We start from the raw sequence: 20,067 nt of genomic DNA on the forward strand, positions 1-20,067 counted from the left end.
TTTTGCCCACTAGGCTATAGGGAGTCAGCATTCAGGGAGACCTGGCCACTGGGCCTTACACACTAGTGCCAGTTGCCCTTGAGTCTGTTTCTACCAATCCCATATAAGCTGCAAACTTTTTCCATCCTCAGCAGCTAACAGAGATTGGCCATTAGAGTTTACTCAGGTGTCTTGAAAGAAGGGCCTAAAGATGTTCTAGAAAAAGAATCAGCCAGTGAAAACTATGAAGCAGTTAACACACAGGAGGTCCCGATTGAAGTTGGTCGGCTTGAGGACGTGTGTGTGTGTGTGTGTGTGTGTGTGTGTGTGTGTGTGTGTGTGTGTGTTATACTTGGGCTCATGTTAATCCCAAACCCAAATTAACTGCCACTGGGTTGGTTTTGACTCATCGTGACCCCATAAGGCAAGAGAACTGCTCTTGTGGGCTTCTGCAGCTGTCAATCATAATAGGAGCAGACGACCTCATCTTCATCCTTTGGAACAGCTGGTGGTTTTGGATCACTGACCTTGCCGTTGGCAACCCAACCAGCGTGTAACCCATTATGCCACCAGGACTCCCATTGGCCCCAAAGGAGTCTTTTGTACTGGGGGGAAATGGGCTGGACATAAGCACAGTGTCAGCTGGTTCTGGACCCGTCCCTGAGACCTCGAAGAGCTCAGGTGATAGAAACCTCTAGAAAGTACAAATGGGCTCAATCCTCAGCACTGGGAATGAGGACAGGCTAGGGACTGCTTTGCTTGACTTGCACGTTATCATTGAAGTGAGGAAAATGCACACGGTCTCTCACTGTCCTGGAGGTGTCAGACTTGGGAGTTTTCGAAGTTGGCTCTGCGTGCCCCGTGCTCCCCACCTTCTTGGCTTGCTCTCAGTGGAGCTGCACCAGGTACAGGCCCACTTAATTCACCTAGTTCTCTAAGGACCGGCAAGGTGGTATGCCGGGCCCAGTCAACAGAAGAATTGTCCCATTGGGCTTCTTCATCGCCTGTCATTGAGTCACTTCCTACTTCTGACAACCTTATGTACAGTCAGACAAAACACTGCCTGGTCCTGCACCATCAACCTCGTTACTGTGCTTGGACACGGTGGTGCACTACGAGTGCATCTTCAAAATATGGCAGACAAGTCTGCTATCTTAAATCTGACAGTCCAAGGAGCCTTGGTGATGCCCTGGGCTGCTAACTGAAAAAGACGATGGCTTGAGCCCACGCTTCTGTCCGTTAGATGCCTTGAGTCAGTTTGATCCCATACACAGCCCTGCACCATCCTCACATTACAGCCTCATAAGCCCCGGGGAGCGGCTCCACTCTGTCCTGTAGGGTCACCGAGTTGGAATGGGCTGGACAGCAATGGATTCTGGCATGCCACACACATTATAGTATTCCACAGGAATTCTTCAGTCTTGTTCCTTGTCCAGCTTCCTTGAGCACAGAAAGCAGTTGAAAATACCGTGGCTTGAGTCGAGGACACCCTTGTCTTCAAAGCACCATCTCTGCTCTTCAAACTTTAAAGTAGTGGTTCTCAATCTTCCTACTGCCGTGACCCTTTAATACAGTTCCTCATTGTGGTGACCCCCAACCATAAAGTTATTTTTGTTGCTACTTCATCACTTATTTTGCTACTGTGATGAATCGGGTGATCCCTGTGAAAGGGCCGTTCAACCCCCAAAGGGGTCACCACCCACAGATTGAGAACCACTGCTTTAAAGAGACCTGTGCCACAGACTGGCCCAGTGCAGTATATCATTTGACTTGGTGACTGCTGTTTCCGTGGACACTGACTGGATCCAAGTCAAATGAAACCTTGACAGCTTGTCTACTTTTTACCATGAAGTTGTTTATTGGTCCAGTTGTCAGGATTTTTACTTTTTCAAAAGTGTGGAGATATACTTCCTACTCCATGTCGTTGCAATTCATGAAAGGTGTAACAGTTAAGGGAGGTCCCCAAGTCTTCTCCCTCAATCCTTGGTAGGTTCCAACCATGAGCTCTTTGGTTAGCCATGTGCTTAACTACTGCAACACCAGGGCTCCTCGATCCCTGCTGCAGGGTTTACCCAAGGACACAAGCTGGGAAGTTGCATGGCTGAGATTCAAACATGTGTCTTGATTCTAAAACCCATTATCCTCAGATGCTTCCTCGAGTCCTGGTCTTGGGTGCTACACCTGTGTCTGCTGTTGCTGGTTGGCAAGTGCTGCCAACCTCTTCAGCCTTTTGTGGTGCTCAAGTCCCTGCAACTTGCTTGAGTGACCCCCAGCTTTGTCCATACCCGGACCTATTCTGAGTCTACACTCAGGCTCTGCCCTTTGCCCTTGCATAGAAGGAGTGTATTAACACACTGTCCTGACTAAAGGGCAGGCAGGTGTGTTCTACGCAGGCCTGGAGGCGAGAACCCCTCTCCCTGGTCTTCAGCAGCAACGTCACCCTTTTAAGTTCACCAAGCACATTCACAGCAATGATCTCCCTTAATCCTCACAAGTCAGTGAGGTGAGGGTTGTTGGCTCTGCTCTACTCTACAAAAGACCCTGGGAGGGGAGTTGACTGGTCCCACAGGCCAGTTCCCGACTGACTCGGCAGGACGGGAGAAGCCCAGGCTGTTTCCAGTGCTGGTGCTCCCTCTAGGCAGTCAGGGAAGTGGCCTTGGCAGAGGAAGCAGGTAGTAGTACTGATTTTTCCACGGACACCTGTGTGACCAGGGACAAGTCTTCTCTCTTGGACTTTGGCTTTCTTGTCTTTTCAACGTGCCCATATCACACTCTACGGAGCTCCCATGTTGTGAATGAACAGAGCCCGTGGACCCTGAGAGGCCTCACAGCCCTGCCCAGCTTTACCAAGGTGGAAGCCCAGAGGCTCAGAGACCTGCCCTGCCCACAAGTCTTTGCTGCAGGCAGGACAGGGCCCCTGCTCTTCCCTCTGCGTCAGGGAGGGCTGGGAGGGAACTCCTCTCCCTCCTACATATTGTCCTGGGTTTAGCAGGAAGATCAGAATCGAGTCTTTATTATGTCAGTGTCAAAGTCCTCTGCCGCTCCACCTTCGCCCTCACATCTGTGTAGCAGGGCCAGCTCCCTTGCACACTGGAGGCTTTGGGAGGTAGTGGCAGGTGGGTAAGGCCTGGCTGCCTTCTCCCACCTCTGCTTCAGCCCCCAGCCCACTATCGTTATGTCAGCAGTGCCTGGCGCAACATCTGCTTCTTCTGGGGTGTGAGGCGCGTGGGAAACTGGATGTCAAAGAAGATGAAAAGGTCCCCCTTCTTGGTGGGGTCCTCGGGCAACGGCATCCCCTCACCTGACACCTTCTTGAAGTACTTGGGGCTGAGACAGAAGGATGAGAGAAGGGAGATTAGAGGACATCCCAGAGCAGAACCTCAACCAGCTGCTACCACCCCTACTCCCATAACCTCAGGAATGAGGCCATCACTACAATGTCCACTGTGAAATGCCTTGTATTGGCCAGAGCCAGTGGGAGAGGAGAGGAGCGCTGACTTGTCCCAGACAGTTTGGTCCCTGGACCCATTGACACAGTCTGATGGAGGGTCCCAAGAACCTTGCTTTCCACGTGAGGGTAGGGAAGGAAGACGGGCAGACTCCGGATTGGGATGGACAGTGCTGGGCAGCTGAGCGAAGCTTCCTATGCAAAGGGCCTTGGGAAAAAGATGCAACTCGAGCTCTAGCGAGCGGTCCTGGAGCATGGGGCTGCAGGCCCGCCTGCCCCAGAGGCCTGCTGGGAGCTCTGCAAGTTAGAGGAAGGCACACCTTTTGCCAGGGGTGCACCGGGGTGTGGGCTGGGTTTGGGCCATCTCTTGCCTTTAGTCAGGTACCTTATGCTGAACACCAGCTGCACAATGATACCAACCATACCTTGCAGGCCTGCCCAAAGCTACTCCCAAGGCCCAGGTCAGAGCTTCCCTTGCCTACAGGGACCCACGGCAGGTGGACTCACTGGACAATGTCATTGATGGGGATGCAGAGCAGACGGTCATCCAGGGTCTTCACCTCCACAGTGCAACAGGTAAGAGCCTGGGGGAGAGTGGGGGCCAAAGGAGGAGGTGGGGAGGGGGCACCATGGCCATTCTATTTAGAAAGCACTTTGTGGAAAAAATAATCTATAACGTATCAAGGGTTTGGGAGGGGGGAATGAAATGGGGAGCTGATAGCGGGCTCAAGTGGGAAGATAATGCTTTGAAAATGATGATGGCGGCACATGTGCAAATGTGCTTGACACACTGGAGGATGTATGGATTGTGATAAGAGATGGAAGAGCCCCCAATAAAAGTATTTTAAGAAAAAGAAAGCACTTTGTGAGCCTTTTCAGTGACCTGGCCTGAGCTGGGCACCAGGGACTCCAAATGTGGGTGGGTGACAAGGTGAGTGACCCAAGCAACTGTCTGATGGCAGAGTTCACCAGCTGGTTTGTAAGACGGGTGTGGACATCCGACATGTTTGACAGAGAAGGAAGGGGTCTGTGTGAGCCAAAGAGACGTCTCAAACACGTGGGGATCTGAGAGACTGCACAGAGGCGGTTAACTTTGGGGAGGGGCTTAAAGGGTCCGGACTGCTTTACCAGTTAGATGAGGGGAGTTGACAGCAACACAGCAGTCTGACTTGTGGCACCTGGGGCAGCCGTGGCTCAGCAGCAGCAGTTAACAACAGGTGGGGTGGGTTAAGTGCAGCAGTGAACAGCAGATGAGATGCAGGGGGCGCAATGGAAGGCTGCTGACTGGGGTGTGAGGCTGTGGAGGGAGGGGTCATGCACTCCCTGGAGGGAAGACAGCTGCAGACTGGTTTGGCTGGGCTCTGGGCCTGGGTGGCCGACTCACCACATCCTGAAGGTCTTGCCTACTCACTGGGGTGAGTAGACGGGGAGGCCCGACTACCTGCCTGTCTTGGGGTCTCCTCCTCCAGGACAGCAGAGGCTGGCTGTGATCCCTCCCCTCCCTGCACCTCCACTCTGCCCACTCACCTTGCCCAAAGGGATGGGGCTCACAAAGAAAAGGTTGTCGTTCTCCCTGCGGAAACGGGGGTGAAGCTTCTCCTTTACAATGAAGATGATGTCAGCCGGGATGATGTTGGGGCCCTGGGCAGGGGAGGCCAAAGGGTGATAAGGACCAATTGGCTGTGTGACCTTGGCCAACTTCCTGCCACTATGGGTCTCCAGCCACGTCTTCATCTGTTCAGTGGGGAGATTGGAGCAGGTGCTCCGGCAGGGCCTTTTCGGCTTGGGCCCCTTGGCTCCTGTCCTGAGAAACCTGCCAAATGGATCCCCTCTGTGTTAGTCTCTTCTACGGAGCTTGCTCGAGACGGATGCCCTCAGAGGACCAAGAGGCTTCCTCGGTTGGACATTTTTCCTGCCCTTTTCTTGCAACTCCATGAGTGACGCCCTTCAGGCAAGCTTCATTAAGTCATTGAAATTCTGCTGGCTTCTCTTCTGAGCACTGGGGACAAGGGAGTCAAGACTGGGCCCTCACCCCCAAGGAGCTCCCAATCTCATGGGGGCAACTGCCCCTCAGAGGCTCCTCCATGAGTTCCAGGCTGTGATAAAGGAGAGCCTAAAGGCTGGGGGAGCTCAGGAGGCCTGGGGAGGCTGTCCAGCATGGCAGGGACATCGGAGCTGGGTCATGAAGGGAGTTTGGGGAAAAGAGATATTTTCTAGTGAGAAGGAAGTATGAGCTTGGCTCTGATCACTCTGCCACCGTGGCTCTTCTCAGGACATACAGACTCCGCACGCCCCGGGGCTGGACAATCACTCTACATTTTTATTTCATTTTATATTATTATCCATCAGTGCCTTCTGAGTATCTCTTGTGGTTGGGCTTCCACCAGAGAAGCACCAGAACACATCAGAGTCCTGGAGTCGGGAGTGGGTTATCTTTTCTGCTTTAGTGATCTGGGCCTTGGACAAGTTCCTCTCCTCTCTGGGCCCCTGTTTCCCTCTCTGTAAAATGAGGATGATTCTGGGGCTGTGCACTCACAGGCATCGTGACACCCTGCCCCTGGGAAGCGTCATTAAAGATCATCTCACCTACCCAGCACACTTGTCTCCCTACCATCCCGGGACTCACAAGGCCAAGAAATGCACCTCCTCCTACATCCTCAGTACCCGCACCACCTGAGGCCAGGTGACTGAGCCAAGGGTGGGGTGCTGGGGACACTGAGCTTGCTTCTTCCTCACCTGATCCCCTTCCTTCTCGAAGGTGATGCGTGTGCCCTGCCTCCAGCCAGGCTTCACGTCGATCGTCAGGATCTTGTCCTTGATGGTGGAGGAGTACTTGTCCTCATTCAGCACCTGCAGTAGTGTGTGTGTGGGGTGGGGAGGCTTTATTTAAAATTTCCATGAGCACAGGCAATCAGTTGGCCTTTGAATATATGAAAGGTGCTTTGTTCAGGCTCGATATATTAGCAACGAGCCTTCCCCACTCTCTCTGTTGCCATTGGAACCAAGACCTTATGATCCAGATGGTGGCACGTGTCCTGGGAGTGGGCCAGAGATGCAAAGCAGCCCCCAGGAGTGGATTCAAGTCCAGCTCCAGAAATTATGTGGCCCTGGCCACGAACAATGCTCAGTTAAAAAATGTACTCAATTCCTCTCTCCTGACCCCAGAGCCCCTGGCCCTGAGCCCCTACACAATTCTTAGCAGGAAGGACAGGGAGCAAGAAAGGCAATCTCAGAAGGAGAAAGACCATAAAGGTCAACGTATCGATGCCTCCCAATGACTTCTCCAGTATGCTGACCACCACTCTCCAATCACATGCCTAGAGGAGTATCTTCATCTACAGTTGGTGTCTTCTCTGTAGGGCAAAGGTGAGAGGGTCTTGTCCTTGTGCCTGGCACAGGGCTGGGTCATGGAATAAGGCCAAGCCAAAGACAGGGCCCTCAGGCATGGAGGGTCTTCAACCAGTGACCTCAGGAGCTATGCATCAGGTCCACACTGCTCTCTTTGACCCTGAGGCACCAGGGTAAGTTAGAAAGTGTTGTGATTGGGGCTCCAGGGCATACGTGCATGGGTTTGTTCTCAACAGAACACGATTAAACGTGGCTCCGCATTCTGCGGATGACTGCAAACAAGTTGTTTAGTCTCATTAGGGTGCCTTCGCAAAAGGTGCCATCCAAACGGTGGTTTCCAAGTAGATCTGCTGAGCCATTTAAGTCCAAAGCAGAGAGGTCAGGCTCAGAAGGTTAGAGTGACTACTGGGGTGCACTCCACAGGGCTAATCTCAATAGATTCTCTTAAAGGAGACGGGATCTTCCCTGGGGCTTCTCAGGAAGAAGCTTATGAAGACTGAGATTGCACAGGTCAGAAGAAGGCCAGGAAAGTTGTGCAGAGGAGCATCTTTCCCAATAGGATAAGGCACCCTCCATCATTCTTCGAGCGTAGCCAGGGCTGTCCTGGGACAGTTTCCTTGGGAAGTCTTACCCCATCCACTCTAGACTCCTGACCTTATCCCTTCAGAGGTTGTTGTCCCCCAAACTCAAAGAATGTTTAAAAATAGCACGATATGAGTCCTTTGGGGATGCCAAAACTGCCTCTTAGACTTGGTATAAGTCAAAGTGTGAAGAATCCCTTGGGGAAGGGTTAGAGAGATGCAAATACAACCTTCACAAGTGTACAGAGCTAGGTGGAGGCTATGTTGAGAAATTTTTTCGTTGACTAAAGGTTTAATATTTTCGTTGACTAAAGGTTCCCATGATTTTGCAGGCTATGATATGTATATGCAATGTTATAGAATAATGATGAATCTTTGAAACACCTAACAACATAACTTGTGTGGCTTTATACTGAGTGAAATTAGTTGATCACCAAAGGATAAATATGGCCCTTAGTCACCCGTCTGGTCTGGAAATGAACTCACCCTGATGGCTCAACGTTGGGCCAAATAATAGACCCAGTCTGTAAGGGGAACAATAACACTAAAGAGGTATACACAGTACCCAACCATTTGAGATAAAAAGGGTGACATTTCCCAAGGACAACGTGCAGAAGGGTTAAGGATGAAGGAGGAATGGGAAACGGGAAACACAGGGAGGAAGTGAGATAAATAATGCCACATTTGGGGGATTGCATTCAATGACCTGAAACAAAGTATGTATGAATTCTTGAATGGAAAGCTGATCTGCTTTGTAAATATCCACAATATGTTTTAAAATGTAAAGAGGGTCCCCTCAATGACTTTTGTAGCAATACTTTTTGACTGACCTTGGTATAGACCCTAGAGGAGCCTGGTGGCTCATAGTTGTTGCCTGATGGGCTGCTAGCCACAAGGTCAGCTATTCAAAACCCCTGGTGGTTCTGTGGGAGAAAAATGGTTTCTACTCCCATAAAGAATTCTAAAGAATTCGTCTCTGAACATGACAAGGGCAGTTCTACCCTGTCCTCTAGGGTCACTGAGTCAGAATGGACTCCAAGAAAGTGGTTTGTATAGACCCTGAGGAGATCCTGAAAGTGCGATCTGGGCACGCCTTAGGAATGTCCAGAGGGCAGACTTCACAGGTGACTCCTACCCACGTCCCAGGCTGCACTGAGAGAGGAGACTGCAAAGGGAACTATATCCTCAATATTCACACTCTAGATCGAAGATTTCGTGAAAGTCCTTTGTAAACTGGAGAGTCAGGGGTGCCTATGAGGACCTGACCTCTGCTGTCCTCTGACTCACGGCTTACCGGAATGGAATGAACGTCACAGGGTGGGGTGGTGCGATGGATGACCTTAGGCTGGGGTGCATGGGGCAGGGGGCTTCACACTAGTTCCCTTGCATCAAAGACTTAGTGCTCCAGATTAGGTCAAGACGGAGCTGGCTGGTGACTGGCAGGGTTGGAGTGAGTGGTTAGGCAGGTTCTTCTTGGGGGCAACCAACTCATTACTCACCCTTCTGGAGATCTTAATCTTCTTGGTGCAGCCAAAGAATAAGTCCTCCAGGGACAAGTAAAGGTCTCGTTCAATTGGGGGGTCCTGCTTCTTGACCCCTCGGCCACGGAGCCCCCCAAAGTTCAAATCCAACTCACTGCCTTCCGGATCAAAAAACTCTATAGGAGGTGAGAAAAATAAAGGCATTGTGTCCAGAGATTCAGATACACAGGGCACCCTCCCACGTCCTCAGTGCTCTAAATGTGGTCCCTAGCGCCCCATGCCCCCTTCTCAGCCTCAGGTTATCTGGGGTCAGGAAGCTGTCCTCAACCATGATAAGCATCCCTTGCCGCCCGTCTGTGCTTCATCCTCTGCTTTGGATATCCTCCCACTTCCCTGTCCTCCTTCCTTCCGCTTCCCAGTTAGGGAGTCATCCTGTCAACCTCTGTTGCCTTAGGAAAGAAAGGAGTGCCCTGTGGTGGTGGTGCCAGAAAATACTGCACCATTAGCTTGGGGAGAAGGGAGGAATAGCACTAGGCCTCCACTTCATGGCCCGGCCCAGCCCAAGACCATTCGACACCCCAGATTCATGTTTCTATAAAGTCAGTAACTGAGATTTGGGGGAGGGTATGGTGGTCCCTAACAAATTTGAAAGGTCACCAGCCTATCCCCAAGCTCCTCTTTCCTCAACTTTCTTTTTTTTTACTCCAGACTAGTACACACCCATAATTCTACACTCCACTCCTAACTCTCTGCTGTGCTGCCAGATGGGAAAGTCCTTTGTAAACTGGAGAGTCGGGGTGCCTATTGTGACTGAGCTTTGTGCCCTCGGTCTCTTCTGGGGAATGGAATGGGATGGACTTCACAGGCTGGGATGATGTGATGACCTTAGGCTGGGGGATGGGGGGTGAGAAGGAGGCAAGGGGGCTTCATATTAGGTCCCTTTAAGATCTAATGGCCTGTGAATTGTCTTGCTTTCCTGAGTTTATCTGTTCACCTATAGAATGCCAGATAGGAGACATCCCAATAGCCAGGATACAGGAAGTCTCCCGACTCCCACCTTGACCCTGCAGGGAGAGTCAAGGGAAATGGGGCACAAGAATCCCTGGGGTGGAGCATTATAGCAGCATAACTCCTGGACACTGCCTCCTGTGGGAACCCATAGTGTCCCTTGGCTTGGCCTTCCCTACTGAGTCCTTGCAAACGCTGGCTTGGGGCCTCTGAATGGCCTCTTTCCATGCACCTGTCCCTGGGAAATGCCGGCCCATTGCATGGAATTCTTTTCTGACTGCAAAATCCATTTTCATTAAAAATATCTCATTTGTGAGGTATAGATGATTACAGCCACATGATAATGAGGAAATTTAGATTTCAGAGAGGTGGAAATATTTGATTAGCCCACAAACTTGTCAAGTAAGAGAGCATGGGTGTGAGGCAGGCTCTCTGACTCCAAGGCCTTTGCTTTTTCCAGTCTCGCCTACAGTTTATGAACCCAGCTTTCTCATCGGAAGGCACTGCACAGTAGGAGGGGCACTGAGGCGAATGGGGCAGTGGAAGAGAGAGATATTTTGGAATGCAGAAAATCTGTGATGTGGCCAGGGAGAAGGTGATGTGGAGGTGGGCAAGGGGGTGGAACAGGCCATTAAAATTTAGACTTCATGAGCTACGTAACGGAGTTAGGAAGACAGGGATGAAGAGATAAAGGCTAACTGCCTTTGCAAGATGATGCAGAGCTCACAAACCAATTCTTTGTCAGTAAGTCTGGGATCATTCACGCATCCATCTACCTACCCACCTACCCTTCTGTTCATTTACCCACCCACTCACCTTCTATCTATCCACCCACCATCCCTTCACTCTTCTCAGATCTTAGGCTGGGGTTTGGATACTCAGAGTCCCTGCCCTGGGGGACTGCATAATCTGATAGGGTGACAAGCATATCAGAGACATCAACTGTTAGCAGCATGTGAACTATTTCAACAGAAGAGGATTGGAGAACATCCCACGTGTATAAGGTTAGCAAAACACTAGAGAAAAAGGTAAATGCTCGTCAATGAGAGAGCAATTCAAATGAGATTTTAATAAAATTAAAATGAACAGATGATAGATGTGGTGAACTGACCCCAGAATCCATTCCATCCTCCCCTTTGTACATTTCCTACTGTAGAATCTGGAGAGCCTAAGAAGAACAGTGTTCGGACTCTCTTGCAGCTAGAGTTCTGAATTTAAACTCTGCTGATTCGGTAAAGCTCAGAGCTGTCTGTGGCTTTGGCGGGAGCTGGTGAGCACTGTTGTGAAGATAGGGGGCTTTTCTGCAGCAATGTGCAGTGCCCACCTCTTAGCTTCACGCCTGTCAGAAGCAAGGAAGGTAGCAATCTTCAGCAATGACTGCGGGGACAATGGTGTCTTCCAGATACAATAGTGGTGTCCCCTTGGTTCCCCTCTTCCTGATAGCAGCTCTTCTCTTGGGCTGGCTCAGAAGAGATAATCCAGGGGGAACTCCCGGAGGGCCACTTGGGGTGCTCTCATCCAGACCAACCAGTGATTGCTTTCTTCCCTTGTTGGGAGCCGGTGGCCTTTAAGGCCTTAGCCTCAGCCTGAGCTGAACTTGGCTGCTTCCTAGTCTTTCATTTGCAAAACCTGTGAGGCCCTGCCTAAATTCCTGCCTCCGCGTTCCTAGCTGCGTGCTCTGTAGCACGGGCAGTTGTAAAGTTGACCTTTTCACCCATTGGTTAATAATGCCAGGCGCTCATTGGACTAAGATGGACTTTGCTTTACACCTGATGGACCTTAATCTGCATGCAGGACGTCTTTGAGAACTAGCGCGCGCCCTTTTACCTACAGCTGATTGGTTAACGTTCTTATGCTTCATTAATGTACCTGTTGGATTGGATGCTGTGTCGCACACCTTATTAAAATATGCACCTCCCAGTTCCCCCTTTTTTATACCCCAGCTTTGCCCAAATAAATGAGCTTGATCAGAGTTTTGTCTTGCTCCACGCCCCCGTGTCTCCTTTTCTCCATCCAGGTTCGTCTTTCCCCGCAGGGCCTTGCTCGTGTGTCCCGCAGGCCGGGACGCAACATTCCCTAAGCTTTCTTACAGCCTCTAACTAACCCCTGTATTGCACACAGCCTTTCCTGCTCACCAAGGCTGTCACGGCATCTGCTTCTGCAGCTGATGCCCGAGACACACTTCTACCAGGGCGTTCTGTGCAAGCATTCAAACGAACAAAGGTGATCCATATATAATGTCACAAAATAATATTGTCACATGGAAAAAATTCAGCGTACAACACTGTACAATATGGTCTCATTTTTATGACAAATTTTAAAGACAAAAGTAAATATATGCTTTTAAATGCATTGACCTCATCTTGGAGGATACATCCACTGTTAGCAACTGATAGCTGTTTCCGGAGAAGTGACTGAGGACCTGCAATTGCTTTTTCGATACGTTCTGTCTTAATTTTTCACCATTTGTTCCCTCCCTCCCTCCCAGTCTTAAAGTGAAAAGCAACAGCCAGGAAACCTACTCCAGAGAAACATCTTTTACAGCCAGTACCTTTCCCCGTAAAGCAAGGGGCTGGGCGGGACTCTCACCACTGAAGGGGTTGTCTCCTCCAAAGAATTCCTGGAAAACCTTTTCCGCATTGCCGTGGAAGACATAACCGGTTGTCCATGGGACTTGTGATCCAAACTCCACAGGAATCCCACCTTTCAAGCCCTCCTCTCCAAACTTGTCATAGATGCCTCTCTTCACAGCTGTGGACATATGTCATCTTAGGGAGGGTCCAGGTGGGCTGGGAGGGGGCGGGGTTGAGACAGATGGAGGCATGGGGAAGACCCGGTTATGGGAAAGGTCAAAAACAGTCTTAGTTCCAAAATACCTCCTGTCTGGAAATCTTTGGAATGAGACCCTAGAAGTTAGGAATTTAACTTTATCCTGTATGAATCTAAGTGGACCCCACCCTCCATCACCCAAAAGAAAAATGGGAAAGGGTTAGGCTTACTAGGGTGGGGTGCAGAGTAGAGGAAGAAATGACAGACTGAGTCAGGCTATAGTCCTGGGATTTGACTGAACTCAGTCATCATAGCTACAGCATTATCTGGGGTACACAGCATCCTAGAACCTTAAGCTGCCTCTGTCTCATGGTAGCCCTGTAGGACAGAGCAGAACCCCTTCCTTGGGTTTCCAAGACTTTAGATCTTTATGGGAGCAGCCTCATCTTTCTCCCTCAAAGCAACTAGAGGGTTTGAACCACTGCCTTTGTAGTTAGCAGCTCAGTGGGTAGCAGCTCAGTGGGTAGCCCTAAGGCCCCTCTAAATATTCTAGAGCTCTGAAATGTTAGACTTGGGCATCTGGAGTCTTGAAAACACAGGGCAAGAGAAAACATGGTGACCCAGCCTTTCTTCCACACACTCTCTCAGTCAGAATAAGCCCTTAGGGAAACTACCTAGCAATGCTCCAAGCTGGGGCAGGGAACTCCTCCTTTCTGCACTCTGTGGTATCGATAGGAGTGACATTTCCTAGTCACCTCACCGTATATCCTCATGTATGAGTTTTCCAGCACTTCTTCATTGCAGTTTTGGTGGTAAAATTAGGTGCCTCGGCTGACAGTCGGGTTGGCTTATACTTGAGTACATAAGGTACTCCTGGTCTCTCTCTGTCCCTTTACTCATCTGTCCTTGGTGAGACGGAAACTTGGCAGTTTAGGTCTTCCGCCTTAACTGCTGCTCAGGGCAATTCCTTATCCTGTTTTCCTTCTTAGTTTGCTTGCATCTTGGGCAGGGAAGGGAGATGCTCACTCATTCACTGTGGGCCCCGTAGACAACCCCACGTGCCTGAAACTTAAGGAATGGTTTCCATTGAGGTGTGGGGGAGCGTCTTAGGTGACCCTTCGACCTCCGCTCCCCAGTCACTCACGGTCACTCAGCACATCGTAAGCCTCTGCTATTTGCTTAAATATCTCCGCTGAAGCTGGCTCCACGGACCTCAGTGGGTGGTTCTGAAGAGCGAGTTTCCGGAACCTAGGCGGAGGAGGAATGAGAGAAGGCGGAACAGCAGGCTGTGGTTGCACTCGGGCTGTGCTGCCTGTTTCAGTGGCCCTCCTGAGCGCTGATGTCCACAGATGAAGGTCAGGGATACTAAACCTGACCTCACGGTGATAACCTTGGAGGTGCGATGGTCAGGCCTCCTGGGAGACAGCCTGGTGTGAGGAGCAGCTGCTCTAGGCATCTGCCAAGGCTCTCCTCTGCCCAAGCTGCTCCCAGCCAATGACGAAGCGTGGTGGGACTACTGGGCCCTCTCCTGTGGGACCCGAGCCCTCCAATGGGCAAGCTTAGAAGGAACCCTCCAATGGGCAAGCCCTCCAATGGGCAAGCTTAGACTGCGGCATTGCTGCCCAGTGCTTCCTTCCCTCATTGATGGCGGACCCACACTGTGACCTGAGACACTCCCTGCATTCTGCAGCTCATCCTTGGGGGGAGGAGAAGTGGGGAGGTGGTGCTTCTCAAAGAACCCAAACTGGCACACAAGCTTCTTGGGAGGCTCAGAGCAAAGAAAGTGCACGAGCCTCCCAACTCTGTGCTCATTGGTTGCTGTGCTGTTCTACTCCTGCCACTCCTCACACAGCAGTGTCGGAAATCATCAGTGTCCCAGGAGGAAAGAGACTCACGGATTTGGTCACTCTGGGTAAGACTGAGCTATTCACCCACATGGGGTTTAAACCACAAGTGATAGCAGAGTTGTGTTCGGACGGAACCCTGAACCCTTGCTACCACCTCTGAGCCGATGGGAGCAAGAGGAGGGAGAGTTACGGAACCCAGAAGGGGAAGAGTTATGAGCAGGAGCCTACGGAGGGGGGGCGGGGGGTGGGGGTGGGGACTGTGACCTTCAACTAAGGGACACAACCAAGCCAAAGAGGCTCCTAAGAAGGGAGCTCACTCCCTCCAGTCTCCTGCTCAGAGGAAGCTACCAGCTGACAGCCACCCTTTTCCCTTGCTGGGCTACAAACCGCCGACCTCTGTTAGCAGCTGACTTTCTGCTGCACCACCAGGCTCCTCCATAAGAAAGATTAGAGCCTAGAAAACTATGGGTGTAAACCCAGATTGCCTCCGTGACTGGTACCTCCGCGATCTCGGGCAGGCTGTGGTTTCATGTTTCCTAGCAGTGCAAAGTAGGACATACCTGGAGACTAAGGCTAGCCAACCCGGAGCAGCACAATGAGGGAGCCCAACCTCTGAGGGGAGGACAACAGGGCCAGCGCCAGCGCGGGGAACTACACAAAGGACCAGACTGCCAACCTACCTCAAATGAGCCAATCAGTGGATTGACTGGGGGTGGGGGGGTGTGTGTGTGCTGGGAATGCCCCGTTACTATACCTTGTAAATAAATACTTTGGAATTTCTTTGTTCGAGGCTCTTGTCCCTGAGGACTGAGCCCTGGCTTAAGTTTGCATAATAAAATCTCTTCTGTTATTGCAGCCTTGTGTTTAATCTCCTTCCATTAAAAGGGTAATCACTCCAGGTCTGTAACGGGCAGCCCTACTGTATGATGAATGAGGTTGCTTTGAGTCAGAACTGACCCCACAGCACACGATTCCCAGGGCTCGAGCCGTGGCTGTCTGTCTGCAGGGCCGCTGCTCGCCTCTCTGGTGGCCTTCAGTAGGCGATAGCACACAGCGTCTCTGACTGTTCTCTAAAGGTTTCGTGAGTTTGTCCCACTTCTTCAACCACACTGCAGACTCTTCACTGCCCCCACCTACATCCCCATAGCATTTTGCCCAGGACTGAGCCCTTGGTAGGCAAGCATGGTAGTCTGCATATTGGTGTGTGGGATTATAAAGAGACTTTTCCCCAGCTTTGTCTCCCCCAAAGACATGGCAAATATTAGAGGTTATTTGCCAGCATATAATGGGAGGTCAGATGCTTAGAGACATCCTCCCTGAAGGCAGTCTATTGCCAGACTACTGTCTGGTCCCACCACACTGTAGGGCCTGCTCCCTGATGTTAAGGACAATTGGGCTACTTCTCCCTAAAGGCTTGCAACCATTGGCTTGGTTCCTGTAGGTGGGGTTTACTCCCTGCTGATAATGGTTTCTATGGAGATCCAGAGAACAGGTCAAACCGGCTCAGTGACATCCAAAATTAGGCTGCCATCCTGAATCTAGGATCGCCCTTCTTGCCACATGTATACCCCAATCTCTCCTCTTCCTATTGCATGTTTGTCCCTACATTTGTCCCCTGCTCATTGCTGTATAACCTATAGTGCAACCCCTTCCTGTGATGTATGTCTTTAGCTGTAATTAGGGGGCTTGCATGCCCCCCTCCCCAAAGATATATAGGCCTGGGTTAGCAATAAAGAGCTCTCTCGGGCTACCCTCTTGGCCTCTTATCGGTTCACCCTCTCCTTTCCCATCCTAGCTCCCCTGTTCCCTTTCCCCTTGTCCTCCTTCCCCTCCCCCTCTCTCCACGTGGAGCACCAAGCAGGGCTGAGGTGAGCATGCTACCATGAGATGTGTCTGATTCCATTATTTGAATCTCTCTTTTTATCTCTCATGCTCTCTATGACTTTATTATAATCGTTATATAGATATTAACTGTACAATTGTGCCTATCGAACCCGCGATTAGTTGTGGGGGGCCTGGCCTTACCCCCATACTGGTGCTGCCATCTGCTGTGGTCATGGCCTTAGGCTAATAAGGGTTTCTGTGAGGATGGAAAGAAAGAATGATGGAAGGTGTTCAGAACGACCCCTTCACAATCAATAAATGTAGCTATTATCAGGACCCAGTCTCAGTGGCCTGAGTTATCCTAGATCTCTCCCTTTGTCATTATCCTCCAATGACAAAGTGATTGATTAAATCATTTGATTAAATGCCAAGCACATTCTCTCTCTTCTCCTCACCTAACTTCCCTTCATCAAGTCTCACATTCTACCTTAATGACCAGGTCAGCCTCCTAAGAGGTCTCTCTTCCTCTAATAGAAGCTTCCAGAGTATTTCATACTTCTTTCTCCTTCCCTAACACCACATCACCGAACCAACATCATGCAAGAGGTACCCCCCAAAATCAGAATTACGCTGGGTGGAACAGAGCTTTCATAGTACCCCTTTTCCTGCTAGGTGAGTGTCGAGCAACTCAAACTTAGTGCATCCCAAAGAAGCTCATTGAGTGAAATCGAAGATCAAGACGATGCTCATTTGTTTTTTTGATGTGAGGGGATAGCGCATTTGGAGTTCGTTCCACCACATCAGACTGCTAATCAAGCTTTCTATTGAGAGGTTCTGAAAAGATTGTGTTACAGTGTGCGACAAAAAAGGCCTGATTTGTGGCAAACGGGACTGGTTTTGCTACCACGACAATGCACCTGCTCACGCAGCCATCTCAGTGCTCCACTTTTTGGCAAAAAACAGCATGCCTCTCTTGCTCCACGCACTTTACTCACCTGACCTCACTCTGTGCAAGTTCTTTTTGTTTCAGCAAATGAAAGGGACATGAAAGGACCGTGATTTTGACAACATAGAAGAGGTGAAGAGAAAAAGAGATGGTGCTGTTGGCCATCCAAACAGATGCGTTTGAAAAATGTTTCCAAGAATAGAATTGCAGATTTGCCAAATGTTTTAAGTGTAATGGAGAGTACTTTGAAGGTTGTTTTGTAAAAAAAAAAAATTAAATACATAGCTTAAAAAAATCCAGTTTTGGGGAGATACCCCCTCGTATACACATCCATCAAGTCGATGCTGACTCCTAGTCATCCTATAGGATAGGGTAGAACTGAAACTGCCCCTGTGAGTTTCTGAGGCTGTAACTCTATGGAAGTAGAAAGCCCCATCTTTCTCTTGAGGAGCAGCTAGTGGTTTTGAACTGCTGACCTTGAGGTTGGCAGCCCAACATGTAACGACTGTGACACCAGGTGTGGTGATTTACTCAATATCTGCATTTGCCAACAAACTTAAGTTGCATGAAGTTAGGGTCCAATCTGTCCGGTTCACAGTTGTGTCTCCAGCAACTAGCACTGTGTCTAGCCCATATGGCAAGTGCTCAGTAAACGTTTGTTAAATTTGTTTTTCTGAAAAATGTCCTGACTCCTGTCCTAGACTCTATTAGGAATAGACCACAAAGTCCCCAAGATTTAGTGGATATATTCACAGACACAGGTTATTCAATCCCCCAAACCCACTGAAGGACCAGAATGAAACTTATCACATACCCATCTGACCAGTTCAGCCCCTGTCCCAAATCCTTGGGTTCTCCAAAACATTCTGGATGAAGTTCAAATGTCTCTTGTCCTCATGTCATTGCCAGGAAAACTAGGCACCCAGGAGAACAGCCAGGGCCTTGAGAGTAAAGGTGGCTTGAGAACAGATGGAGGAACGAAGGGGTCCATGTGGCCAACCTTGACGTTAGCTCAACCCAAAGCCAAGGTACAGATAGATGAGCAAGGAGTAAGAGATGGACCAGATTTTGCCCTGCCTTCCCTGAGCTAAGCACAAAAGCTTTGAAGGAAAGAGATGTGGGCAGGGCCTGCCCAGGCACCTCCCAAACTCTGGCTGTCACCCCAACTTACGCCTTCTTGATCTGGGCATCCTCAGCATTGCGAGTGATCTGAAGCACGGAGTAATAATCTTGGCCCATGGCTGCCTGACAGGAGAGAGTTCCTCAGGCTTCAACTGGGTTGTTAGTCTGCATTCCTTGGTTACTCTGACAACCGTACTGGGGCACGCTGGGAGTTGTAGTCCTTTCCCCTGCAAACCGCTCTCTGCTCAGCTTCCTAGTGGAATGAGAAAAAGGACTGAGAAAAACCCCAAGTCTTGAGAAAGGTCATCCAACTCAGAGACCGGGAGTGTCACAGAGACCTGTTTTGTTTTGCTTTTGTGAAGAAGCACAGCAATTAGTCTTAATTAAGAGTTCTAGGAATAAATGCATGTGGCTGATTTTTAAAAATAATTTAAACATTTTTACAACAGTTTTAGATTTACAGGAAAGCTGTGAAGCTAGTACAGAGAGTTCTTTTTTTTAATTTACCTTTTAAAATCATTGTACTGGGGGCTTATACAGCTCTTATCACAATCCATACATGCATCCATTGTGTCAAGCACATTTGTACATTTGTTGCCATCGTCATTTTCAAAACATTTTCTTTCTACTTAAGCCCTTGGTATCAGCTCCTCTTTTTTCCCCCCTCCCTCCCTCACGAACCTTGATAATTTATAAATTATTATTTTTTCATGTCTTACACTGACATCTCCATTCACCCAGTTTTCTTTCTTGCTTGCTTTCTCTCTTTCTTCCTTTCTCTTTTTCTTTTTTTCTCTTTTATGGCTTTTTATTTATTGCTTTACCTACTGTGTCTAGAATAGTACTTGATATATAGTGGGCACCTGATGAATATTTGTTGAATAAATACATACATTAAAAAGGATTGAGATAATTGAAGACATCCACACAATAGTGACTAGAGAGCACTAGGTCCTTACTACCTATTTTTAAATAATTTTATTGGGGGCTTGTACAACTCTTATCACAATCCACACATACATGCATTATGTCAAGCACATTTGTACATTTGTTGCCATCATCATTTTCAAAACATTTTCTTTCTGCTTCAGCCCTTGGTATTAGCTCCTCGTTTTTTACCCCTCCCTCCCCTACCCTCCTTCCCTCACAAACCCTTGATAATTTATAAATTATTATTATTTTGTCATGTCTTACACTGACCAATGTCTCCCTTCACCCACTTTTCTGTTGTCGGTCCCCCTGGGAGAGGGTTATATGGAAATCCTTGAGATTGGCTCCCCCTTTCTCCCCCACCTTCCCCTTCCCCTTCTGGTATGGCCACTCTCGTTATTGGTCCTAAGGGGTTTATCTGTCCTGGGTTTCCTGGGTTTCCAGCTCTTATCTGTATTGGTGTACATGCTCTGGTCTACCTGGATTTGTAAGGTAGAATTGGGATCATGAAAGGGGAAAGAGGCATTAAAGAACTAGAGGAAAGTTGTATGTTTCACTGGTGCCATACTGCACCCTGACTGCTTGTCTCTTCCTTGTGACCCTTCTGTAATTGGATGTCCAATTGTCTAGATGGGGCTTTGGGTCTCCACTCCCCCTCATTCACATTGATGTGATTTTTTTGTTCTGCATTTTTGATGCCTGATACCTGATCCCATTGATACCTCATGATCACACAGGCTGGTGTGCTTCTTCCATGTGGGCTTTGTTGCTTCTCAGCTAGATG

General features: G+C 49.4%; 1 protein-coding gene across 2 annotated transcripts; it reads right to left on the reverse strand.

Annotated features, from left to right (window-relative positions):
* Window positions 1-1,685: 1,685 nt before the first annotated feature.
* Window positions 1,686-18,472, reverse strand: DNAJB13 (DnaJ heat shock protein family (Hsp40) member B13). 2 transcript variants are annotated; one of them, XM_004708817.2, is made up of 8 exons: window positions 18,403-18,472; window positions 13,759-13,862; window positions 12,435-12,596; window positions 8,856-9,013; window positions 6,164-6,277; window positions 4,955-5,068; window positions 3,935-4,011; window positions 1,686-3,306 (listed from the first exon to the last, which is right to left on the reverse strand). In XM_004708817.2, the coding sequence occupies exons 1-8, from the start codon at window positions 18,468-18,470 to the stop codon at window positions 3,153-3,155; spliced, it is 951 nt and encodes a 316-aa protein (XP_004708874.1). In that variant the 5' UTR covers window positions 18,471-18,472; the 3' UTR covers window positions 1,686-3,152. The 2 variants fall into 2 exon arrangements, with proteins under 2 accessions (XP_004708874.1, XP_045149103.1); XM_045293168.1 differs by lacking the exons at window positions 13,759-13,862; window positions 18,403-18,472 and adding an exon at window positions 13,375-13,521.
* Window positions 18,473-20,067: the final 1,595 nt, after the last annotated feature.

This window comes from Echinops telfairi, unplaced genomic scaffold (assembly GCF_000313985.2).
Source record: "Echinops telfairi isolate 266 unplaced genomic scaffold, ASM31398v2 ScPeMD7_1713;HRSCAF=2227, whole genome shotgun sequence".
NCBI lineage: Eukaryota > Metazoa > Chordata > Mammalia > Afrosoricida > Tenrecidae > Echinops > Echinops telfairi.